Source organism: Bubalus kerabau, chromosome 15, assembly GCF_029407905.1.
Source record: "Bubalus kerabau isolate K-KA32 ecotype Philippines breed swamp buffalo chromosome 15, PCC_UOA_SB_1v2, whole genome shotgun sequence".
NCBI classification, from domain to species: domain Eukaryota; kingdom Metazoa; phylum Chordata; class Mammalia; order Artiodactyla; family Bovidae; genus Bubalus; species Bubalus kerabau.
The window spans coordinates 63,733,583-63,758,907 of record NC_073638.1 but is presented as its reverse complement, the minus strand read 5'-3'; the positions used below and the strand labels follow the sequence as shown (position 1 = coordinate 63,758,907).

The window sequence follows — 25,325 nt, the reverse complement described above, 5'->3', positions numbered from 1 at the left end:
GTTAATCTAAAGAATCTAGGTTAATTTAGCTCTGTCAAATATATCTGAAAGAAACCAACAAATCCAGTTCCTTTGGTATGGTAGCCTGAATAATGACTCCCAAGGATATCCAAGTCTTCATCCTTGGAGGCTGTGAATGTTGCTTCCTGTAGCAAAAAGGGACTTTGCCTACGTGACTAAGTTAGGGATCTTGAGATGGGGAGACTGTCCTGAATACCTGAGTGGGCCCTCACTGTAATAAGTGTCCTCATAAACGGGAGGCAGAGGGAGATTGGACTACAGAAGAGTGACTGGGGATGTGGTGAAGGCGGCAGGAGGTCAGAGTGATGTAGAGATGTGAAGGAGGGGCCAAGGAATGCGGGTGAGTTCTGGAAGCTCAAAAAGACAAGGGAAGCGATTCTCCCTGAAGTCTCCAGAAGAAAATAACCCTGCCAACACATAAACTTTAGTTCAGTGAAGCTTATTTTAGACTTCTGGTCTCCAGAATTGTAAGAGCAAATTTGTGTCCTCTCAAGCCACCAAATTTGTGGTAATTTGTTACAGCATCTGTGGAAAACAGATACACTTCAACTTGTGTGTATGTGGGTGTATGTGTGTTAGTCAACTCTGTTGTTCCAAATCTGCGACCCTAAGGACTGTAGCCCGCCAGGCTCCTCTGTCCGTGGAATTCTCCAGGCAAGAATATTGGAGTGGGTTGCCATTCCTTTCTCCAGGGAATCTTCCTGACTCAGGGATCGAACCTGGGTCTTCTGCATTGCAGGCAGATTCTTTATTGTCTGAGCCACCAGGGAAGCCCCATACTTCAACTTACTGCCCGGCAACTGCAGTTTTCTGTCTGTAAGTCAGTGCTTAAGCCTGCTTTGAAATGGGCCAGTGATGTTTAGAGGTAAACTGCTGACCCCTATAGATGATAACTTCTGGATTTTGGTCTGGCAGCACTGACCATTCCTGCTGTTCAAGTATGCATCCTTTCAAACTTTCAAGGGTTTGGAAGAGTCTAATGACTCAGTACTTAAAGAATCAGACACATCGCCAGCTCCATTCTGTTGCCAGGTAGGAGGAGGCAACAGAATCCAGAGGGAGTTTTCCAGCTTGCAGTTTAAACTTCACTGCTCAACCTTTAAAGCAGAGGTTACAAATTGATTGCCCTTAGGCCAGAGATAGATTTTGTTTGACCTGACAGTGATTCTTTACAATTTCAGTTATTTCCCAGAATTTAAAACTCAAGTGATCTCACATAAAACCTGTGATTTCTGACTTTTCTGGAGAATGGAAATATCTGGCAACATTGGGGTTATGTTATCAATAGTACTTGGCTGGTAGATCGGGTTCCTTGCTGCCTCCTTTGGGCAGGGGTAGGGTGGTTGGGCTGGCTGGCCCTGTCAGTTTGATGCCATCTTTCTTTCCAGGACCTTCGTCATTTATTTTTCTCACTTGCTTGGCCCCTGTAGGTACCTGAGTTTGTGGCTTTGCTTTAAGGGAAAAAAACCAAATCCATATTCTGAACAGTTTAGCGAAATCATTGACCCTTGGCTGATAATCATGGAAATTCATGGAGAGAGGTGACTGAAGAGTTGAGACTTTGCCTTAGTTTTTGCTTAAGTGAGGCAAATATCTTAGTTTTTAAATAGGAAGAAAAAACCCCCCAGTAGATGCTGGAAACCATAGAGCAGTGAGATTAGCATGAGTTGTTGGTAAAGCTATTAAGCTGGATTTTGGAAAGCACATAGGGAAAAAAACAAGGGTTTAGGAACAAAGATGTGTTAATCATGCACAAGGCAATGCTCAAGTCTGTTTCTACAATTACTAGTCTCCGTGGAAGGTCACTAATGTAGTTGATCTTTATTGCAAAAAGACACGATAGTTGTTTTTTGATGTCTTTGTGGATAGTTATAAGCTAAGTACTTAAGTGAGTGATTTGTGCCTAGTTGAACAACAAAACCTAAGGAGCTGTGTTAAGTACATTTATCAGCCTGGTGAGTGGTTTCTCGTGTAGTGCTCCAGGGTGGGAAGAAAGCGGCAGTTGCATTACCCTCAGCTTCCTCTCCTGTATGGTCCCCTGCCTGCACCAGACCCACCGACTCTTCTCACCTGCTGGCCCCATGGCTGCTCTCGTGACACCTCACTGTCCATCCCTGTGCTTCCCCTGCTCATCTTTGCCAAAGAGTCATCAAATCCTTTTTCTCTGCCATTCAGCCGAGTCCAGTATTTTATCTATCAAAGAGTATTTCGCGAGGCAACAAAGCATGAAAACATTTTATGCACCATTTTTTTTTTTTCCTAAGAAAGTCCAGCCTCTCTCAGGCTTGGGTCACGTGCCATGCTGTATGTAGTGCCAGGGCTCCTTTACCTTCCTCTCATTATTTGGTTTGCAAGGAATCACTGTGTGTGCATTTCGACCCCAAGGGAGATGTGGGACTGGTGCAATTCATGCTGTCTCTAGAACCTGCCTTCTGATACCGATTGGCTCCATGAATAATAATACCCTTGTTTCTGGGTCATGACAAGTTTTTACCCCACCTCTGGGGCTCTGTGATTCCTTTCTTGAAAGGAGCATCTTTGGCCCCAGAAATCTCTTCTCTAGGCTGGTAACTCCTTGCCCTTCTTGAAAGGCTTAATGGTTTCAGACCTCCAGGAGTCCTACTCTCATTCCTGTTTGGTTCATCCACAACATACTTACTATAACTTGTACTGGCTGATCTCTTTGGGGATAAAGCTTGGTTTCAGTTGACTATCTAAATTAGCAGCTGGTTCTTAACAATGGCTATTGATGCAGCTGCAGCTGCTGTCTTCCTGAGCCCTTTCTCAGATTGATTCCTGCTGATGACTTTTGCGCTCTTGGACTTAACCCCATCTAAATGACTAGATTCTTTATGATAGCTTCCCTCAGGTCGTCTCATGGAGAGGCCTTTTAGAATCTTTTCACTTCCTGAATATCAGAGACCAGTTTTACAAACTGTAAATATATGCAGCAAAAGGAAGAGCCTTTCTTCTTATGAAAACACTGAAAAGGTACTTTTAAAATATTGAAATAACGTGTAATGGGATGGAAAGCAAATGCTTTGGAAGCCAAAGCAAAAAGATTTCAACAGTTGATGACTCTCTAAAGGAAATAGAATGGAATTTGAAAGATAAATGTGTGGTCCTGAATTGCAATAAAAGACAAAAATCATGCCTTCAGGTTCAAGGTTGGAATACCTGGCTTAACTGTGATACATGCTAGGGTGGGAGTTGGAGATTTCATTTGACTAAGAAGATCACCGTGACCTGAGTGCTAAGAGAGGATGTGCTCTTACGTGTGTTAGCAGCAATGCTTTGTCCGGGTAGAGAGGGGAAGCCCCAGACCCTCTACCCAGGGATTGAGCCTTGGCAGCTGGTTGGCATAATGCATCATATTGACTAGCATATTGACTTAAACAATTTTGGAATGAAATTTCTTTGGGTGAGGCATTGCTCTCCAGTGTTAGGTGTTTGTCACTTCGGTGATTCTCAAGACTTCTGTGATCCTCCCTTCTCAGTCCCTTATATAAATGCAGTTCTCCGGCACTAGGGTCCACCCTAAGTCTACTCTTTGAGAGGGACTTAACAAAATGAAGGGGATGATGAAGAGGATGTTCTGGATGGCATGGAAATTAGATGCCAGTTCGTGTTGTTATAGTTGAGAGAGCCCCAGGTCTATAGTCTGGAGAGCTGTCTTCAGATGCCTGAAGGATTGTCATGTGGAAGAGGAGTTAGATTCGGTCCATCTTAAGGAACTGTTTTAGACTGTGCACCTTACTTGAGTTAAAGTTGAGAGGTGCAGAAAGGAGCAGCTTGCTCTCTGTTTTCAAGGCTGTGTTTATGGTACAGTGGAGGAGACACACACAGATGGCTGTAAAATAGTGATACTCTGGTTCTCTAGGAGACACAAATGAAGAGGCAGATTTCTGCCCAGTTTAGAAAGGCCTTTCCCAACAGTTAGACTTCCCTGGTGGCTCAGATAGTAAAGAATCGGCCTGCAACGCATGATACCCAGGTTCCGTCCCTGGGTCAGGAAGAACACAAGTGGAGTGGGCTGCCTTGAAAACTAGTCACCAGTCATATTGTCCTGCTGGTAAAGATGAGCTGGAGGAAGTCAGGATAGATGACTTTTCTGCCTCTATTAATCTATGGTTCAAGCCCCTCAACTGGCTTTGCTTTTCTTACCTGGAGAGAGTCATTGCTAAGCTGAATGTCCACGGGTTGAACTCAGTGTTCTGGGTGGACCGTGCTGGAAAGAGTGTGAGGTGGCATAGTTTCCACCAGGTGGAACTGCACTGGTGTGTTTGTTTTATGGAGCCAATGAGAACGGACCCGGCTGTTTTTCTCGTTCACGGACCTGCTAGAAGAATCTAGTGGCACATTTGGTGGGTACGGTCTTGCTGCTTTTGTTTGTTGGTTGCATCTGGTTGTGAGGATCATGGCATCCCATTTGAGTGGGGCAACATTTCATTTCCTGGGACAAATAGGCTGAGAAAAGTTGGTTTCCCGTATTTCTCACCTCCAGGAATCCAGGTGACATCCAGAGATGAGCTGCTGAGACCAGAGATTCCAGGTTCTTCCCATTTGATTTGTTATTGTTGTTTAGCTGCTCAGTCGTATCCAACTCTTGTGCGACCCCTCGGACTGTAGCCTGCCAGGCTCCTCTGTCCATGGGATTTCCCAGGCAAGAACACTAGAGTGGGTTGCCATTTCCTCCTCCAGGGGGATCTTCCCAACCCAGGGATCAAACCCACGTCTTCTGCATTGGCAGGTGGGTTCTTCACCACTGAGCCACCAGAGAAGACCTTCCCCTTTGATACTGGAACTTGAAAATAATTCAGACTTCTATTGTTGGGTCCCTGAGCCCTAGAAAACATGTATGTCACATTTGGGCTCCGTGCAGAAAGCTGAACCAAGCAAAGGCAGCCTAGGAGGCAGAATGTTCTGGTAGCACCATTCTTGTTCTGTCTTCTTTCTGCTGCCGTATTACCATTCTCATCAGCTCTCCCTTCCCCACTGTCGATAGAATGCAGTTGTAAGGAGGCCAGACGGGACCTTTTTCTTTTGGCAAACACGTTCTAAAGTTCCAAAAGGCAGACATTACCTGAATTTGGCATTTCCTCCCAGTTTTGTGTGTCTGACCCTGGGTCGGCTCTTTGGGACATTTTCCCCCCAGATATGTCAAAAGCACCTGAAGGATGTGGAGATGAGGTGTAGGAGGTTAGCCACCCACTGCCCCCAACTGCTCTCATCACTTTGTAGGAAGGAGACAGGCAGTTCTTTCTAGAAAGCCTGGAGCCAGAACCAGAGGTGAAATGCCACAGCTGCTGTGGCCGCAGGGTGTGTGGACGTGTGTGTCGTCCTGACACTTTTCCCTTCCAGAAATTCTGTCCCCTGGGTGAGTGAGAGTTGAGCCAGCCTTGGATGGAGTGGGCTACCTGCCTCCTATATTGGGCCCCTGGGAATCTCTAGAGTAACAGAGGCAGAGGGTGGGAGTTCTCAGTCCTGACAGTTAACCTTCACCCAGAGGCTTAAAAAAATGCATGGACCCCAGTCCCTAGAGGTAATTTTTTAAAAAAATAAATACTTGCGATTTTATTTTTTTTGGCACACTTTAATTTTTATTAAGCGTATGGTTGATTTACAATGTTATGTTACTTTCTGCTGTATAGCATAGTGTATCAGTTACACATACACATGTATCTACTCTTTTAGATTCTTTTCCTATTAGGCCATTACAGAATATAGAGCTCCTAGTAGGTCTTATTATCTATGTTATATTTGGTAATGTGTGTATGTCAGTCCGTCTCCCAGTTTATCCTTTCCCCCACCTTAATTTTTAAGCGCTTTATGTATTTCCATAGTGTACCATTCACCCAGTGTACAATTCAGGGGTTTTAGTATATTCACAGACTTGTATGAGCAGTACCACAATTGGAGGACATTTTTAACAATCACGGGCTTCCCTGATAGCTTAGTTGGTAAAGAATCTGCCTGCAATGTGGGAGACCTGGGTTCGATCCCTGGCTTTGGGAAGATCCTCTGGAGAAGGGAAAGGCTACCTACTCCAGTGTTGTGGCCTGGAGAATTCTGTGGACTATAAGAGTTAGACACCACTGAGTGACTTTCAGTTTCACGTTACCAGTCACCCTCCATTTCCCTTCAGAACCCTCAGTCCTCGGCAATCGACCACCTATCTACTTTCTATCTCTAATTTGCCTCTTCTGGACATTTCTTGTAAAGAGAACCACACAGCAGGCTGTCCTCTGTGACTGACTTCTTTCTCTTAGCATGATGTTTTCAAGGTTTGTCACGTACTTCATCACGTATTTCATTCCTTTTATCCTCAAATAATATTCCATTTTAGGAATATGCCATACTTTGTTTATCCACCATCAGATGACAGGTGTTTGGGCTGATTCTCATTTTTGGCTATTACGAGTAATGCTGCTAATGGCTACAAATTTCTGTGGGGAAATATATTTTCATTTCTCCTGGGAATACACCTGGACGCGGAATTTCTGGGTCACATGGTAACTTTACATCTAAGCTTTTTAGGAACTGTCAGACGTGGTTCAAAGCAGCTTCACCATTTTACAGAGGCATTTCATAAAAGCTCCCCATGGTGAGTCTAGCTGCGATTATAATCTGCTGCCCTGTGGGTTGTAATTCTCACCCTGCCTCATTTGGTGGTGGTGGTTGTAGTTTTTGTAATCTTTGACCGCACCCTGCAGCCATGCGGGAGCTTAGATCCCCAACCAGGGATCAAACCCACTCCTCCTTCATCTTAAGCACTGGATTCCTGGGGAAGTCCACTTGGCCTCATTTGAAAGTAAAACAACTGAAGAACAGAGATCAGCTTTTACACAAAGGAGAGAATTTTTTAGAGCAGAGCATCCACCCCTTGCAAGGTGTTCTTTCCAACCTTCTCCATCCCTCAGCTCTCACTAGTAGTCCAAGGTTAACTGAGCTGTGGCTCCAGGACTGGTCAGTCTAACGCTGGAGGAAGTGTCCACCTAGGATCTGGCTTGGCTGCAAAGAGTTAAGTTGATCTGGAAACCTGATCTGCAGTTGAAGTGGAACAGAGCCCCAGATGTGTAATCCCCGCTTCTAAGGATGCGACATCTCTTCTTGTAAGCGTCATCGCTTTCTTGGTGCTATCTGGTAAAAACTGAGTCATGAGGTGCCGACAAAAAATCCCTTGCATTCAATGTGAAATTTGAGGCATCTGCTCATTCCTGAGATATTCACAGCTGTCAGCCCTGCTGTCTTGATGGTAAACAACTTGCTGGGAATGAACTCCTGCCACTGTGACTTTTCCCTGGCTTGTCTGAGAGAGGCATGGATCCAGATGGTGTGCCCTGGAGAGTGCGAGGGTAAGGGACTGCGTGGGGGTCACCCGAGGATTGAGCAGCTCTGCCTTTCACAAAGCGCTGCTTCCAGGGCAGCCCCAGTGGAGGGAGGCAGAAGCCAACCGAGTTGTCCCGAGAGCTCTGAAAGGACATTCGTCTCACTGCAGAGGCGCGTTGCCCTGATGCCTGTAAAGCAGCCTCAGTCCTGTTCTCCCTTCTCTGTGTTTGCAGCCATGGCACGGGGTACGAGAGTGACAACCACGCCACGCCCATCCTCTGTGGCGCCCAGTACCGGATACACACCCACGGCGTCTTCAGGGGCATTCAGGTGAGTACACGGGGCCCCGGCTGCCTCTTTCCTTCCCAACAGCCTCTCACGTCCTCGCTGCTGGCCGTTTGGCCCTGGCAAGTCTGTTCCTAACCATAGGCTCCTGTGTCAGCAGGGATCCCCCCTCTTCCACTGGGGCAGGCTGGGGGGTCTTCTCCTTTCCAGAGGCCGGTGTGGATGCAGCCGCCTCACTCAGACCAGGGTGCTTTCTGCAGAATTCCCTTCTTTCCTCCTTCACTGTTGAATTCGCCTTCTCTAGGGTAGGCTATGCACATCTTATGTTGGGGCTAAATGAGCTTGAATTAGTGACCTGGACTGTGGACGTCTAAGACTTGTTCTGCGTGGTCAAGTGCCCAAAGGTAGACTCCGTCTTTGCTAAGGGAGAGTGAGGAAAGGAAAGTAAAATGGAAATTGGACGGAAGGCCATCTCCCGGAGCCTCTTTTGGGCGTTCAGAACCACGCACAGTTACCAAGGGTTTGTGTTTGTGCCTTTGGCGTGTGACTCTGTGGTTGCAACAACATGAGTAACGGCTGAGATACTTTCTCCAGAGGAGTCAGCACATTAGAAATAAGTTGTGTGTGGGCCAAGCTCCCACGTGATGTGTGGAGCAAGTGCTCTGAGATGTTCTGAAGAATGTTTCCAGAGGCATCATGGGGATAGAACAGCATGTTCCCTCATCCCCAAGCCTTCCAGTGGTGAGAATAAAAGTGAGGGTGACAGAAACATGGACATCTGATGGAAGTCAGACAAGTAATGTCAGGCTTCTCCACCAGGACTGGCTGACACTGACAACTCCGTTTTACTCCCTGTTGCCCTGTGCGCTGCCTCTGGGGTGAATTAAAGGACCTGTACGAAACTCCTTTTCCCTTCCTTTTTACCAAGCCCAGTTTATCAGACTTACTGTCGTGGTCTGTGTTAATTTTCGTCCAGAGCGGACCAATCAGACACAGCTGGTTCCTCATTTAAACTTATTCCATCTTTGGCCTTAAGACACTGTGGCCCAGCAGTAGTAGAGCCGTATGGTGCTGCTGCTAAGTCGCTTCAGTCGTGTCCGACTCTGTGCGACCCCATAGACGGCAGCCCACCAGGCTCCCCCGTCCCTGGGATTCTCTAGGCAAGAACACTGGAGGGGGTTGCCATTTCCTTCTCCAATGAATAAAAGTGAAAAGTGAAAGGGAAGTTGCTCAGTCATGTCCAGCTCTTAGCAACCCCATGGACTGTAGCCCACCAGGTTCCTCCGTCCATGGGATTTTCCAGGCAGGAGTACTGGAGTGGGGTGCCATTGCCTTCTCCAGCCGTATGGCACTACTGTATGTTTACTTCAAAAAAGATCGCACAGCAAGAGGTGAAATAGGAACTTGAACGTATGCTTGTGGGTGGTGTGGGAAGTGCCCAGGGCAGGAGTGGGTAAGCTTAGAAGTGGTCCCGGGTCTTAAGACAAACTGTGGACGTGCTCTCGGGCCTTGACCTGCACATCTGTGTGAGGACGAGGAGGGTTCAGTGGTCCCAGGCACTCGTGTTGCTTTTGTTTCTGACTCACTGGTCCTTGGAGCCTAAGGGGCATTTGCCTCAGTTTCCCTCTAGCTTCTTCTCATGGAGGACCAAACCATGCACACACACTCCTACAGGATAAAGGTGATCCACAGAATGCCCTGTGATGGACATAGAGTGGGCAGAGGGCACACACACAGTGCTTCCTGGTGTCTCTAGTAAAGGGTCGTGCTGGCAACGCTGTGGGCTTCCTGTGGTTTCAGCTCCCTTCACAGACAGAACCCTCACCTCCCAGGATGTATTCTTCCTTGTCATTGACTCACACGTAGAAGGTTGCTCAGCTGGGGGCTCATTTTTCTCTAATAAGGACTTCCCAACCCATTGTAGATAGGGCCCGAGGTCATGTGGCCTGGTGTCTGAGTGGGAGGGAATAGAATAGAACCTGCGGCTTTGACTTCCAGACCTCTCTGCTTCAAGATGAAAAGCTGAGAGACAGGAAAGATTGGGAGCTCTCCCAGTGTGCAGCATTTCTTTTCCAGATGCTCTGGATCAGCAGCCCTAAGACTGACTTCATCTCAGGTCCCGGTTCTGGTTGATCAGCAGTGATGATCTTAGGGCAATGCACTGTTGAATGTGCTGCTCTGTCATCCACTAGCGATGTCTGCTTTGGGCACCTCAGGTGTTGGGGGGAGTGGTTTCAGGCATCACATCCACTATCCCTCCTTTGGGAATACTTCAAAGCTCACTTTCCCTGGGACCAATGTGAATGTTCACATGGGGCTTAAAGCCTCTGTTCATCTTACGCTCTGCTTGCAGGATGTGCGGCGTGTGCCTGGAGTGGCCCCGACTCTTGTCCGGTCGGCATCTGAGACCAGTGAGAAGCGCCCCTTCATGTGTGCTTACCCAGGCTGCAATAAGAGATATTTTAAGCTGTCCCACTTGCAGATGCACAGCCGGAAGCACACTGGTAAGTGCATTCACCGTCCAGTCTTGGTTCTGGTGGCTCAGGGGCAGCTTAGGAGCCCGTGCTTCCTGCTGTCACTGCCAGAACACAGGTGATTTCTGGAATGCAAAGTAGACACTACTTTCAGGGGATGGAAAAAGGCTGCCAGGCCATTATGTATCCTGAAGTGCTATCCTTTATTAAAAAAGGGAAGAGCAGAGTAGGTAGAGAGAGAATTTCACGGAATTAAAGAGACCTGGCTTGAAGTCTGGTTTCACCACCAGGTTGTGTGACCTTGAGCAAGTTACTAACCACTCTTCAAACTTCATCTGCCTTACATGGAAAATGGAGATGATAGCCTCCCTTATACAATTGTTGAGACTAGATTAACTTCTAAAATCAAACTGAATTAAAGGAATTAGAGATATGAACCATCTCTTACAGTTCTCTGTGTCAGTAAGTCTGAATAAATGCTCTTATGACTTTTATAATAGTATTAGCATCTCTTATGGGAGAGGAGCTAGCCTTGGGGCTTGGTAGTTAGATGATTCTAGGAACTTGATGTGCAAGATCATTCTGGAGACTTAGGATGAGATGGTCCAAAGAAGAACTTAACTGCTTGGGTTACTAATAACCAACCAGGTAGGAGTGGGAAAATGGCTTCTAGGTTTAATTTTTGTTTTCAACCCCCCCAAAAAAGATGATTTTTGATGATGTTTTAAAGAAAACTGGATTTTCCCACAGGTTACAGGGTCTGCCTCTGGGAGAGAACTGGCCACGTTTGGTTGTTGGCCACAGGGAATGTGAACATCGGTTTCACAAATGTCTGTTCTTGGTTGGCCTTGTGGGCACTAGATGGGAATGTGACTGAGTTTTCCTACAGGAAATCAGGGCAAAGCGCAGGCTTTCCTACTGGGGAGCTGGTACCATTTTTTCCCACGATTTAATGTAGCTTCTTTGTTTTAAGTACCATTATTGTTTATTGTTGCTTCCCTCATAGCTCAGTTGGTAAAGAATCCGCTTGCAATGCAGGATACCCGGGTTTGACTCCTGGCTTGGGAAGATCTGGTGGAGAAGGTATAGGCTACCCACTCCAGTATTCTTGGGCTTCCCTTGTGGCTCAGCTGGTAAAGAATCTGCCTGCAATGTGGGAGACCTGGGTTCAATCCCTGGCTTGGGAAGATCCCCTGGAGAAGAATACTGGCTACGCACTCCAGTATTCTGGCCTGGAGAATTCTGTAGACTGTATAGTCCATGGGGTCACAAAGAGTCAGACACAACTGAATGACTTTCACTTTCATTGTTTTATTGTTACTGCGGACTTTTCTTTGGGGAAGCTGAATAAGAAAATGAGCTGGGTTCAGATCTCTTTAGACCATTGGTCTTTGCCAAGCCATTGTGTCTGAAGGCTACAGTTCTGGCATAGACCTGAGTTTATACTCAGCAGACCGCCTGCTTTAAGCTGAAATGAGAAGTTGCATGTTGTGTTGTTATGTATTTCCCCAAATGAGATCATTTGAAAAGTATCTGATTATCGGAGAAGGCAGTGGCACCCCACTCCAGTACTCTTGCCTGGAAAATCCCATGGACGGAGGAGCCTGGTAGGCTGCAGTCCATGGGGTCCCTAGGAGTCGGACACGACTGAGCGACTTCACTTTCACTTTCATGCATTGGAGAAGGAAATGGCAACCCACTCCAGTGTTCTTGCCTGGAAAATCCCAGGGACAGCGGAGCCTGGTGGGCTGCTGTCTATGGGGTTGCACCGAGTCAGACACAAGTGAAGCGACTTAGCAGCAGCAGCAGCAGACCACCTGCTTTAAGCTGAAGATGAGAAGTCGCATGTTGTGTTGTTATGTATTTCCCCAAATGAGATCATTTGCAACGTATCTGATTATAAGGAAAATGATAAAGTAAAATTCTGCCTAGACAAATACAAGAGAATACACTGAAGGCAATATGGTTGTAGAAATTATAATGGAAAAGAGGCACTTAGATAACAGTAAGGGTTAGATGTCTGTGGGAAGGGAAGGCAGTAAGAAAGATAGCCATCACCTTCAGACCTGCCAGAGCCTTTAAGAAACTCTTCCTTGCAGAAGACAAGGAGGGAAGGGTATTTAACATCACTGAAGTCCCCTTCTTGAAAGAGTGCCATCTTTTTGTATCTATTCCCAATAATAGTTCAGTTCAGTCACTCAGTTGTGTCCGAGTCTTTGCGACCCCATGAATCTCAGCACCCCAGGCCTCCCTGTCCATCACCAACTCCCGGAGTTCACCCAGACTCACGTCCATCGAGTCAGTGATGCCATCCAGCCATCTCATCCTCTGTTGTCCCCTTCTCCTCCTGCCCCCAATCCCTCCCAGCATCAGAGTCTTTTCCAATGAGTCAGCTCTTCCCATGAGGTGGCCAAAGTACTGGAGTTTCAGCTTTAGCATCATTCCTTCCAAAGAAATCCCAGGGCTGATCTCCTTCAGAATGGACTGGTTGGATCTCCTTGCAGTCCAAGGGACTCTCAAGAGTCTTCAACACCACAGTTCAAAAGCATCAATTCTTCGGTGCTCAGCCTTCTTCACAGTCCAACTCTCACATCCATACATGACCACAGGAAAAACCATAGCCTTGACTAGATGGACCTTTGTTGGCAAAGTAATGTCTCTGCTTTTGAATATGCTATCTAGGTTGGTCATAACTTTTCTTCCAAGGAGTAAGCGTCTGTTAATTTCATGGCTGCAGTCACCATCTGCAGTGATTTTGGAGCCCAAAAAAATAAAGTCTGACACTGTTTCCACTATTTCCCCATCTATTTCCCATGAAGTGATGGGACCAGATGCCATGATCTTCGTTTTCTGAATGTTGAGCTTTAAGCCAACTTTTTCACTCTCCACTTTCACTTTCATCAAGAGGCTTTTGAGTTCCTCTTCACTTTCTGCCATAAGGGTGGTGTCATCTGCATATCTGAGGTGATTGATATTTCTCCCGGCAATCTTGATTCCAGCTTGTGTTTCTTCCAGTCCAGCGTTTCTCATGATATACTCTGCATATAAGTTAAATAAGCAATATACAGCCTTGACGTACTCCTTTTCCTATTTGGAACCAGTCTGTTGTTCCATGTCCAGTTCTAACTGTTGCTTCCTGACCTGCATACAAATTTCTCAAGCGGCAGATCAGATGGTCTGGTATTCCCATCTCTTGAAGAATTTTCCACAGTTTATTGTGATCCACACAGTCAAAGGCTTTGGCATAGTCAATAAAGCAGAAAGAGATGTTTTTCTGGAACTCTCTTGCTTTTTCCATGATCCAGCGGATGTTGGCAATTTGATCTCTGGTTCCTCTGCCTTTTCTAAAACCAGCTTGAACATCAGGAAGTTCACGGTTCACATATTGCTGAAGCCTGGCTTGGAGAATTTTGAGCATTACTTTACTAGCGTGTGAGATGAGTGCAATTGTGTGGTAGTTTGAGCATTCTTTGGCATTGCCTTTCTTTGGGATTGGAATGAAAAGTGACCTTTTCCAGTCCTGCGGCCACTGCTGAGTTTTCCAAATTTGCTGGCATATTGAGTGCAGCACTTTCACAGCATCATCTTTCAGGATTTGGGATAGCTCAACTGGAATTCCATCACCTCTACTAGCTTTATTCATAGTGATGCTTTCTAACGCCCACTTGACTTCACATTCCAGGATGTCTGGCTCTAGGTCAGTGATCACACCCTCGTGATTATCTGGGTCGTGAAGATCTTTTTTGTACAGTTCTTCTGTGTATTCTTGCCATCTCTTCTTAATATCTTCTGCTTCTGTTAGGTCCATACCATTTCTGTCCTTTATCGAGCCCATCTTTGCATGAAATGTTCCCTTGGTATCTCTAATTTTCTTGAAGAGATCCCTAGTCTTTCCCATTCTGTTGTTTTCCTGTATTTCTTTGCATTGATCGCTGAAGAAGCCTTTCTTATCTCTTCTTGCTATTCTTTGGAACTCTGCATTCAGATGCTTATATCTTTCCTTTTCTCCTTTGCTTTTTGCTTCTCTTCTTTTCACAGCTATTTGTAAGGCCTCCCCAGACAGCCATTTTGCTTTTTTGCATTTCTTTTCCATGGGGATGGTCTTGATCCCTGTCTCCTGTACAATGTCACGAACCTCATTCCATAGTTCATCAGGCACTCTATCTATCAGATCTAGGCCCTTAAATCTATTTCTCACTTTTGACTGTATAATTATAAGGGATTTGATTTAGGTCATACCTGAATGGTCTAGTGGTTTTCCCTACTTTCTTCAATTTAAGTCTGAATTTGGCAATAAGGAGTTCATGATCTGAGCCACAGTCAGCTCCTGGCCTTGTTTTTGCTGACTGTATAGAGCTTCTCCATCTTTGGCTGCAAAGAATATAATCAGTCTGATTTCGGTGTTGACCATCTGGTGATGTCCATGTATAGAGTCTTCTCTACTATTATATTAAGAACCTTTTATTAAATACTTTCCATGGGCCAAATTCTCTACATTCATTATTTCATTTTATTATCACAAACAAAACAATTATCCGGTGGGTAGGATATAGGGAAGACTCAAACTCATGCCTTTTAACTCCAAGTCACAAGCCCCTTGCTCAAAGAGTCGATGGTCTGTTTTGGAGGCAAGACATACAAAAGTGAAAAGGGAGGAGAGAATGTGTGATGACTGAGTGAATCTGGAGGCTGTGAGAAGATTCATTCAGAGGGTATTGTTTTGAGTGAGCATCGTTTGTTTCTTGGAGAAGGAAGGGCTTGAATTAACCAATAAAGGGTAGGCAGGGTTGGGCAGAGAAAGTAAAGGATGAGCAGAAGCAGAAAGGCAGAAAAAAGACATGAGACTGGATAGAAGTGTTGCTTTTTCCAGCTTGAAGAGCTGAAGTTAAGGCACTAGGCTGGATATCAATAGAAATTTGAGGAAAGTTTCCTGCTCTCAGGATTTTCCAGTCTGTGGCAGATGGTGGATCTGACAAGGCCCCATGTCAGCCATTCTGTAATGAGGGAAGGAAAGGCCTTCTATGTGAACAGGAAGCTTCCAAGAAGGCATCACAGAGGAAACTGCATTTGAGAGGGATGTGCCATAGAGTTTATGATGGGTTAGGAATCTGGGGATAGGGATGGAGGATGTTTAGTGTGAGCGAAGTATAAGGCAGGGTTCAGGAATGGTGAGCTCTATAGAGCAGGAGTATAGATGGATCAGGGAAGCAGAGGAGGTCTTGAGGCTGGAAAGGTAACCAGGAACTGCCCAACAACAGAAAGAACCGGCTGATCCCAGGATGGCTTGCTCTCCATCCCAGAATGCTGGTGACTCAGAATTCTCATAAGAAGGTGGGACGGTCCAGGGTTGCTCAGTGCACTCAGGGGGCACAGTTCCTGGGATTTGGCTGAACTTTTTCCTGCGAAGACAGGGGCAGGGCTTCTCCACTGTGAGGCAGGAGGTTGTGTAATCCCATTCCTGTCTTGTCTCGAGTAAAGGGATACCCAGAACTCTAAGGCTCTGGCTCCTGGTTTAATTTGAGCATCTTACAACCCTGGAGTTGTTTATACCTAACTCAGGGTTGGGAAGTCAGTAGCAGAGAATACCAGAGCTTTAGGCCATAAAACATAAAGTGCTTACTCCACGGGGCCAGCTCCAGGGGACATCCATCCCAGAATTCTGCCACAAACTCAAGTCTTGGACTTAAGACAGCTTTGGTTTATTATTTGTTTAAATATTAGCTGCCAGTATTTTTTGAGCACTGCCTCTGTGCTAGGCTCTAGGCTAAGCCCTTCTGTGGATGGTCCGTTGTAATCTATTTACAAGTCCTTGGAAGCTGTCAGGTTATTAGCCCCGTTTCACAGTGAGGAAACAACACCTCACCCAGCAGATTGAAAGAGCTGGATATTCCCCACCATGTCAAACTCCCGAACCCGAGTTCCCTTCTCTTCCAACTCAGCCTTATTCACCCAGCCCCTGATTCCGTGCCTCCTGCCCATGAATATATGTATGTAGGTGGGACTTCCTCCTAACCCTGTGGTTTGGCATGCATGCATGCTAAATCACTTCAGTCGTGTCTGACTCTGTGACCCTAAGGATGATAGCCTGCCAAGCTCCTCTGTCCTTGGGAATTCCCCAGGCAAGATATTGGAGTGGGTTGCCATGCCCTTCTCCAGAGCGTTTTCCTGACCCAGGGTTGAACCTGCATCTCCTACCCTCTCCTGCACTGGCAGGCCAGTTCCTTACTTCTAGAGCAACCTGGGAAGCCCCCTAAGGTTGACAGCGTGTCCCTGAAACCTTCCACCCAAGTGCCTTTCAGCATTTCGGGATCCTTTCAGTCCCAATAAGAGAAGTTGCCTCTAATGAGATCTTTATTTCCAATATCATTTTCCAATGGAATGCATATCTTCCCCAAGGTGAGAAACCATACCAGTGTGACTTCAAGGACTGTGAACGAAGGTTTTCTCGTTCAGACCAGCTCAAAAGACACCAAAGGAGACACACAGGTTTGTAGGCTCCCTTCTCGTTGCTGGCAGTGTGTTCCCTTGGGTCATTGTTGATTTTGTGATTCTTTTTATTGTTCAATATGGGTGTGAGAGGGTCAGCCATTTTTTAAGTTTCTCCAATAATTTTCCCCCCTAATTGCTGGGGATTTACCTTCTCTTAAAAAAAAAAAAAAAAAAAAAGAAGAAAGAAAAGAGAAGGAAACGTCCCACATTTCCCCTGAAAACCACAGAATCACGATATTCCCACTAGCAATTTGCTGATGATACACTGAGTGTCAGTAAAGAACATGGGTGGGTGGAGAGCAAAGTCCCATCTGTAGTGTGTGATTCACTTTTTCAGTCTCAGACACAGCTGAAACTTCTCTGAGAAGCTGGACACTTGTGGTTAAGCAATAGTTGTTCCCAAGACAACAGGTCTTCAAGGATTACTGTGCGGCATTAGGTGGCTCCTGCTGGGCCTGGGGTGTTGGGGAAATCTGAGGGCGAGCCAGACACTGCAGGTATGGCTGGAAATGCCCAACTCCTCAGGCCACCGGGAAGCGGGCCTTGTGGACCTTGCTATGCCCCCACATGGTTAGGGCCGCGGCTAGACCTTCTCTGTCCGTTTAGGTGTGAAACCATTCCAGTGTAAAACTTGTCAGCGAAAGTTCTCCCGTTCCGACCACCTGAAGACCCACACCAGGACTCATACAGGTAAAACAAGTGCGTAAACTTTTCTTCACATTTATTTTTCTTTATTTTTTTAAACTACTGTTGAATGGGGTTGCTTGTGATGCGAGAGATTGGAAAAGATGAGTGTAAAAGTTCTAAACAGCTTGAGAGTCAGGAGAGAGAACAGTGCATGGATGTCTTTAAATAATAACATTGTTTAAGAAGGAATGGGGGTGGGAGGTATGGAGCAGAAGAGATGTGAAAAGAACTGCTTTCAGGAGTGTCCAGAATGAAGTGAAGAGATAAGCTAAGTCCCTGCTGTTCCCAGTTTGTTGCATCACATCTTTATCGCTCAGTTTGATAGGATAATCAGCCTTGGAGGAAAATAGCAGAAATTCTAGCAAGCCAATCACTTGTACTCCTGAAAGTTTGCATTTTATAACACTGTTTTCAGAGACCTGAATCTTTGCTCTGCTAAAAGTTAATGCCCCAGGAGCAGGCATGGTTTCTGCCAGACTTATATTGGTGTGTGGGTGTTATTTCCTTCATAAGGGAGGGACTTCCCCTCCTTCCCTCTGGCCCAGTGGTTAAGACTCAGCATTTTCAATGCAAGGAGCACAGGTTCAGTCCCTGGTCAGGGAACTAAGATCCCACATGCTGCATGGCCAAAAAGTAAAAATTAAACAAACAAAAGGAATAGAGAGAGAAAAGACATTTATTCACAGCTGCTGAAAGTTTTTGCTTCTCCACAAGGCTGGTGTGATTCAGAATGAAAATAGCACTATCTTTGTTGTGTATTTTCTAGCTTTAGAGGGAGGACCAATGCTTAGTTTATCTCACTTTATCTTCACAACATCCTCAGAAGAAAAGTAGGATAGGTAACATTTCATCCCCATTTTACAGATGAGGAGGCTGAGGCACAGAATGATGAAATAACTTTGTTTAAAGTCCCAAAGCTAGTAAGTAGCAACCCCAGATCTGCCTCTTCCCAGCCCACCTGCCCACTGCTTCTTTACTGGGGAAAGAGTCTGTGTTCACCTTGTGGCCCAGGGAGGAGAGAGAATCAGGAGGAGAACCCCTGGTCAGCAGAATTGAGTTCCCTCCAGAGTTTGAGGAGGATGATGACCGACAGAAGAAGAGGTTAGGATTTGTCCATTAGGAGGTGACCTTTGACAGCACGGTTGGCCGTGGGAGCAGGGGACAGGAGCCAGATCAGGAAGGGCCGAGGGACAGTGGGAATGGGAGGCGAGGGAAGTGTGAGCCGTGATCCCCCGTGCAGTCCTGGATTCTCAGCCCCAGCAGGCTGTACTTGTAGGCAGTCAGAGTACCTGTGGCCCAGAGTCAGTGGGATGGACAGCTCATTCCCTGACTTGAGTACCTTTAATGTCACTTCTTTGCCTTAGTCCTGAGCTCACAATTTGGTGGGGAAGAGGTACCCTGCACCCCACCTCATGCATATCTGTCGATGTACAAAATGACCTATGTCACCAGCAGACTGTTTAATATCTAACTGGGAGCTATAGTTGATTAGCCTCCAGTTCTGACCCGGGGACAGTGCCTCCCCTGGGATATTTCTCAGTGCTTATCCCTTCCAGTATTTCTCAGAGAAGGACTAGCTATATCCTGAGAACCTCCCCAGGTGGAGGAATTGGCTCCTGTGATGTTTTTACTTAGGATAAAGCCACAGCGTATTTCCATTGTGCCGAGGCCCAGGAAGTGTGTCCTACAGACAGACCTGGATTTGGAATCAGACAGACCCAGGTTTAAGAAGTCCTGCCTGTGTCTGCACTCACCTGAGGTTCCAGCCTCATCTGTAGAATGCGGATAATAATGCTTCCCTTACAGGTTGTTGGAAAGAGTACATGAAATTATATATATTATATATAATTAATATATATAATTATATATATATATATGATAACCCAGCACAGAGCTTAGTACATAGATAAGCATTCAGAAATGCTAATTATCTTTCCCATCCAAAATGAGACTTGGAAGAAACTTCTGAGGCCTCCTTAGATGGAGAAGCCTCGATTTTTTGGCAAGCTTTGAAAAAATCTCGAAATCATGCCTCACCTCAAATCTTCTATATAATGGGTATTACTCTCTAAATAACCCTTTAAGGTAAAAGAAGCAAATACCATGTGTACTGAGGTCAGTATTTATTTAACGCACTCAGCCCGTCCAGAATATGTATACAGACAGAGATGTTAAAGCTATAGATGCAGCTGTGCTACTGGATGGCGGTCCATTAACAGTATCCTGCGTGATGATCCTAAGGCCCTTGCCTTCCAGTTAAGCTCAGTGCCCTCCCTAAACAGCAAACGGGAAGCGTTCGGACAATTCACAAAACCGTCTAATGACAGGGGTTGTGTTTTACCAAGTGTTTTCCCCCCTTGATTAAATATGAAGTGCCCAGACATTCCCATTACCTAGATTCGCTCCGTCTCTCCCATTTCCCAAGTCTTCTGACGCAGTGACGTTTTGTAATTGCCACAGCATTTTAATCCTTGAGGCCCCAGAGGTGCTGCCATGTCAAGGCCGCCTCGTGAGATGAACTAGATGTGTGAGCTTAGGGAAAGAGCTAGAGGGAATCTGGAGTGGGTGCCTTGTGATGATTTAACTCAGGCCTCTGGTAGTTGAACTTGCAGCTCCATCTCTCCACGGCAAGTGTCTCTGACTGGCCATTGTGTCAACAGGTGAGAAGCCCTTCAGCTGTCGGTGGCCCAGTTGTCAGAAAAAGTTTGCCCGGTCAGACGAATTGGTCCGCCATCACAACATGCACCAGAGAAACATGAGCAAGCTGCAGCTGGCGCTCTGAGGAGTCCCCACCGGCCGCCGTTCCGCGTCCCAGGCAGGACCGAGCGCGCGCTCCTCTCAAAGCTGACTTTCAGATTCCTCCTCACTCGCCTGTCGGAGAAGGAAACGGCGGTTGATCTTTCTTCATCCAGCGTCTGAGACAAGATGCCTGTACTACTGGATTCTACCAGGTTTGCCCAAAGGAGTTGGTCTCTGCTTAGCCAACTTTGAGTTGACTCCTAAGGCCCTGGAGAAGTGGCTCTCAGTGTCCGGTTAGTTAAAAGCCCGTCACCATTTGGTCTGGATTTTCCACCATAAGCAGAGCCACTGTTGGTGATGTTCCCCCGCCCCTTCTCACTTTACGCTCATTTTCACGAGGAATGGAGTCATTGTACCATTTTCCATCATAGAATATTTATGGGCCTGGGCATGTGGATGTGTCTGCTAATGTAAACTTTGTCATGGTTTCCATTTACTAACAGCAACAGCGAGAAATAAATCAGAGAGCAAGGCACTGGGGGTGAGTCCTGTCCGACATTCCGGAGGTTAGGCAGGCTGCTAACCTGGACCAGGCAACTTTTAAAACTCAAGCATTTCAAGCAGCTGAAAAAAAAAAAAAAAAGAATCAGAACTAACCAGTACCTCTGCAGAGATATCTAAAAGAATCTTAGCATTCAGTTGATTCATTGTTAACGTTAGCACAATGCTCTTAAGAAATCGTGCTTGAGGATCTGAGATTTTGTTTTTGTGTTTCTGTTTGACTTTTGAGTTGTAATCATATACATCTTCAAAGATGTACATATCTCCTCACACAAAGGAAGTGGAATTCATTTTTATCATTTGGGGTGTCCTTCGAGTATACAGACCATGCTGGTTATGTGGCTTCAAGTTGTAAAAATTAAAATGACTCTAAAAGAACATAAGGGCTGGTCCAGAATTTCCACTGATAAGACTGTTCTTAAGTAACTTAAATAACTTTGGGTCTCCAAGTATATGTGAAAAAAAAAAATGAGACTTAATGGTGTGAGGAAATCCATTGTTTAAAGGTGGTTGGGTGTATGTGTGTGTGTTTTGTTTTTATTTTTTAAGGGAGGGAGTTTATTATTTACTGTTGCTTGAAATTATTGTGTAAATATATATATCTGATAATGATTTGCTCTTTGACAGCTAAAGTTAGGATATGTATAAATGTTAGATGTATCACTGTTTTGGTGTTGATCTTCCAACATATTGATGATAACACTAAAAATGTAACCTGCATTTTTCACTTTGCTCTCAATTAAAGTCTATTCAAAAGGAAAGTGGTAAGATTCTGTCAGCTGTATTGTGTTCACATCTTGGGGAGAGTTGAGCCTCTTTTCCACAGGTAAGGTGCCAACACTGACATCAGTGACCACTTAAGTCTAATAAGGTCCTGACCATTCTTTGTTTCTCTCTGTTGAAACTCAGGAGGCAATTATTGACCCTAGAAGCAGCCAGAGAGCACTGCCCGCTCCTCTCATCATAAAGTAATTGTGATCACAAGGGCTCATGGCTGGATGGGGGGACTTGTGTGTTCAGAGTCATTTTCATCAGGCTATCATTACATCACTTCTTATTCCAAGTCAGCAAAAAAAGCCTAGAGAGATGCAAATAACTTCTTTTTTTTTTTTTTTTTAAGTTCACAGGTACACACTGCAATTAGGAGGGTATAAACTGAACACCTAGTACAACTGAACTTGCAATTGTAGTTGCTATGAAGTAGCTCAGCAGGTTGGAGACAGCTCAGGCTTTCCAGGGCAGCCGAGTGTGAAAGCAAAGATCTACATTATCTATGAACTATAAACTCTCTTCCTGGTTCTGGTGGATAGTTTTTCAGTTGTAAATAAGGAGATTAATTTGGTGCCGCTCCTCTCCACTCCATTATCTGGGAACTTGCAAGCATTCCAGGCTTCATTTCTTCATTTAAAATGTATCTTGAACAGACAGCAGCTCACCGCAGGGATTTTTCTCTGTTGAAGTGCAGTTCAGAGTTTGGGGCCGCCTGAAAGTCAGGTCCTGAGGCCCCACTTGGTTTGCATCTGGCTCTTGCATCACTGTTAATTATAGCAAATGTGGTGACTCATTTGTATCAGCAGTTTTTATCTTTTCCTGCCAGAAGACAGCATTTCTCTGGAGAAGCTCAGGACAAGCATGGCAAACGTCAGCGAGTCAGAACGAGCCAGGTTTCACAACAAAAGCGGCCACATTGTTTCAGCTGCTCGAGGAAGCCCAGAGATTCTCACACCACTTCAGCAGGTTAGCCTGCAGTTAAGGTCATGGGCTTTGGAAAGCAGACCAACCTGGGTTCAGATTGTCAGTCCTTGTTTTCCTCATCTGTGTCTGACAGATAGTCGTAGTGAGGATTAAATAGGGGGAAAAGCATTAAAACTTCAACCTCATAACAAAGGCTTCATAAACATCATCTAGAAAAATGATTACCCAAGAACTCATGCTAATTTCCTTTCCACTCCTCTCTCCCACCTCCCCACCCCAAACACTACCACCACCTCCAGCGTCCTTTTGGGGTATCCAGATGCCTTCACAGGTCAAGTCCACCAAACGACAAACAAATCCATTTCCATGTACCACAAACCAGAGTTAAGGTTTGCAGCAACAGCGCTCTTGTCAACCTCCCCACAGAGACCACATCTGTTGGTTTTGTGTTTGGTAATGTACCCGGTGGCATTGAGTATGTGTTCTGAGACCTGTGGTGTTGACCATGAGCAGATTGTCAGGAAGAATGTTGGTCACAGGGAGCTCTCTATAGTTCAGGCTAGAGGCTATATATAGGTGCAGGTGTCAAAATGTACATTTTCCCATCTCACTTTAGTAAAGTGTCTGGTCCAGTATCTTTAAAAGGCCACCTCCAGTCCTTCAATGGTTCTTCCCAGACTCTCTCATCCTGGACCCTCTGTAGCACTTGGAGTACATAACATTCAATAGCATCTTAATATGGGTGTTGTGCTTTCGCATCTAGGACCGTCTGTCAGTAAGGTTGACAGGGTAAGTATTTTTCCCACTTTACAGATGGGGAAGCTAAGGCTCAGTGACCATAGTGGCTGAGGCTGGTCTTGGTATTCCATATCTAGTTTTCCTTCCAAAACGTGTTTGACGATGTAGACATGCACTCTGCTCCATGGTTTTATATCTGCAAGTTATACCTTCCTAACCATGTGTGCAGAGAAGGCAATGGCACCCCACTCCAGTACTCTTGCCTGGAAAATCCCATGGATGGAGGAGCCTGGTGGGCTGCAGTCCGTGGGATCGCTAAGAGTCGGACACGACTGAGCAACTTGACTTTCACTTTTCACTTTCCTGCATTGGAGAAGGAAATGGCAACCCACTCCAGTGTTCTTGCCTGGAGAATCCCAGAGACGGGAGAGCCTGGTGGGCTGCCGTCTATGGGGTCGCACAGAGTCGGACACGACTGAAGCGACTTAGCAGCAGCAGCAGCAGCAGCAACCATGTGTGAGCTCCTAGAGGAGTGGATCATCTCCCTTCCTGTGTTACTTCCTCAAGGACTTCTCAGCTTTTACTAACCATGCTGCTGCTAAGTCACTTCAGTCGTATCCCACTCTGTGCGACCCCATAGACGGCAGCCCACCAGGCTCCCCTGTCCCTGGGATTCTCCAGGCAAGAACACTGGAGTGGGTTGCCATTTCCTTATCCAATGCATGATAGTGAAAAGTGAAAGTGAAGTCGCTCAGTCGTGTCCGACCCTCAGCAACCCCATGGACTGCAGCCTTCCAGGCTCCTCCATCCATGGGATTTTCCAGGCAAGAGTACTGGAGTGGGGTGCCATTGCCTTCTCCATAGACATTCCCTATGGAATGGAATTTGTTCAAGTACAGTCTCCCATTCGGAAGTTCTGGGGCGGGGCCTGAGACCACATTCCTGACACGTTCCCAGGCGATGCCCACCCTGCTGGGCTGTGGACCACACTTCGTGTTAGCTGCTCAGTCATGTCTGACTCTTCACAACCCCATGGACTGCAGCCGGCCAGGCTCCTCTGTCCATGGAATTCTTATATTTCTGGTGGCTCAGATGGACTACACTTTTTGCAAAAACCTAAAGGCTGGGCTCCATAAATACTTTCTGCTGAGTTTTGCACCTGACAGTCCTAGGAATACCCTGAACCTTCTTAGCCTGTAGACAGTGACCATGAAGATGGCCTGGGGCTCTGCTGTAATGGGCCCTGGAGCTGAGGGCAGGGCACTGGTGTTGAATGTGGTCAGAAGTGCTGCGTGCAGGCGAGCCCATCTCTGCAGAGGTTTGTTTTCAAACACAGCCTGCCCATCCTCTGTCAGTGACGTTCCTCAGGCAGGGGAGACACCCTCTCCCCCAACCTAAGTCCAGGTAAGGAGAAGCACGGTGCATGGTCCACCTGCATATCCAGTCCTCACTCCCCACTGGGCTCACATTTCCACCGCAGGCCTGATGCCATCCTTGCCAGTGTCCATAGACCAAAACCTTCCAGTTTTTTGGAGAGGATTTATTTCCCACGAGCCAGGCAGGAATCCCCCATGTCTCGTCCCTACTAGGGGCCAGTGTTTAGCTCTTCAGATACCAAAGGGAAAAGGGAGAAGGCAATGTCTTCCAGAGCCCTGTGCCCTCTGTGGGTTGTTTATACCACTGACTTTGGACTAACCAGGTCAGGCATGTCAGGAACAGGTGTGTGTGTGTGTGTGTGTGTGAGTATGAGTAGAAGAGTGGTTCCCAACTAGACACATTTTTCTTCAGAGCCTTGCAGCCAGCAGAGTGGCTCAGGAATTGCTCACAGGTAAATGTGTAAGAACCACAGTGAACAAATGAATCCCCAAGAGAATGTGAAAGGCTTGGCCTTTTTTATTCAGGTCTTTGCTTCTGCTGTGCTAAGTCACTTCAGTCGTGTCCGACTCTGTGCGACCCCATAGACGGCAGCCCACCAGGCTCTCCCGTCCCTGGGATTCTCCAGGCAAGAACACTGGAGTACTGGAGTGGGGTTTGCTTCTAGTGATTATTTAATTGTATTTCAAATGATTGAAATCTGTGCAGAACTTAGTAAGTGATCACAATGATGACCACATGGTCTGATTTTTTACACTGAGAAAGTAGCTGCCTCAGTGGAGGGTTCTAGGTTCTTCTCCATTTTTTCAAGCAAAATCCTGATTCTGTGAATTCTCAGACTCATCTTAAGAAGAAAAGAGATCCAGGCAGCACAAGAAGGGTCACCTCTCAGAGGGTCAGAAACCCAGCAGACCACACAGCCATACTCAGTCA

General features: G+C 46.2%; 1 protein-coding gene across 1 annotated transcript; it reads left to right on the top strand.

Annotated features, from left to right (window-relative positions):
• Positions 1 to 7,253: 7,253 nt before the first annotated feature.
• Positions 7,254 to 21,346, top strand: LOC129629281 (Wilms tumor protein homolog). Its single transcript, XM_055549219.1, has 6 exons — positions 7,254 to 7,376; positions 7,584 to 7,680; positions 9,989 to 10,139; positions 16,506 to 16,595; positions 17,205 to 17,297; positions 19,946 to 21,346. The coding sequence occupies exons 1-6, from the start codon at positions 7,342 to 7,344 to the stop codon at positions 20,065 to 20,067; spliced, it is 588 nt and encodes a 195-aa protein (XP_055405194.1). The 5' UTR covers positions 7,254 to 7,341; the 3' UTR covers positions 20,068 to 21,346.
• Positions 21,347 to 25,325: the final 3,979 nt, after the last annotated feature.

What these genes read in the sequence shown, in the direction of transcription:
- LOC129629281 (XM_055549219.1), top strand. Translation starts at nt 7,342, where the DNA reads ATGGATCCAGATGGTGTGCCCTGGAGAGTGCGAGG. An exon ending in GCGTCTTCAGGGGCATTCAG is followed by an intron (nt 7,681 to 9,988) that starts GTGAGTACACGG and finishes CTCTGCTTGCAG; the next exon opens with GATGTGCGGCGTGTGCCTGG. An exon ending in ACACCAAAGGAGACACACAG is followed by an intron (nt 16,596 to 17,204) that starts GTTTGTAGGCTC and finishes CTGTCCGTTTAG; the next exon opens with GTGTGAAACCATTCCAGTGT.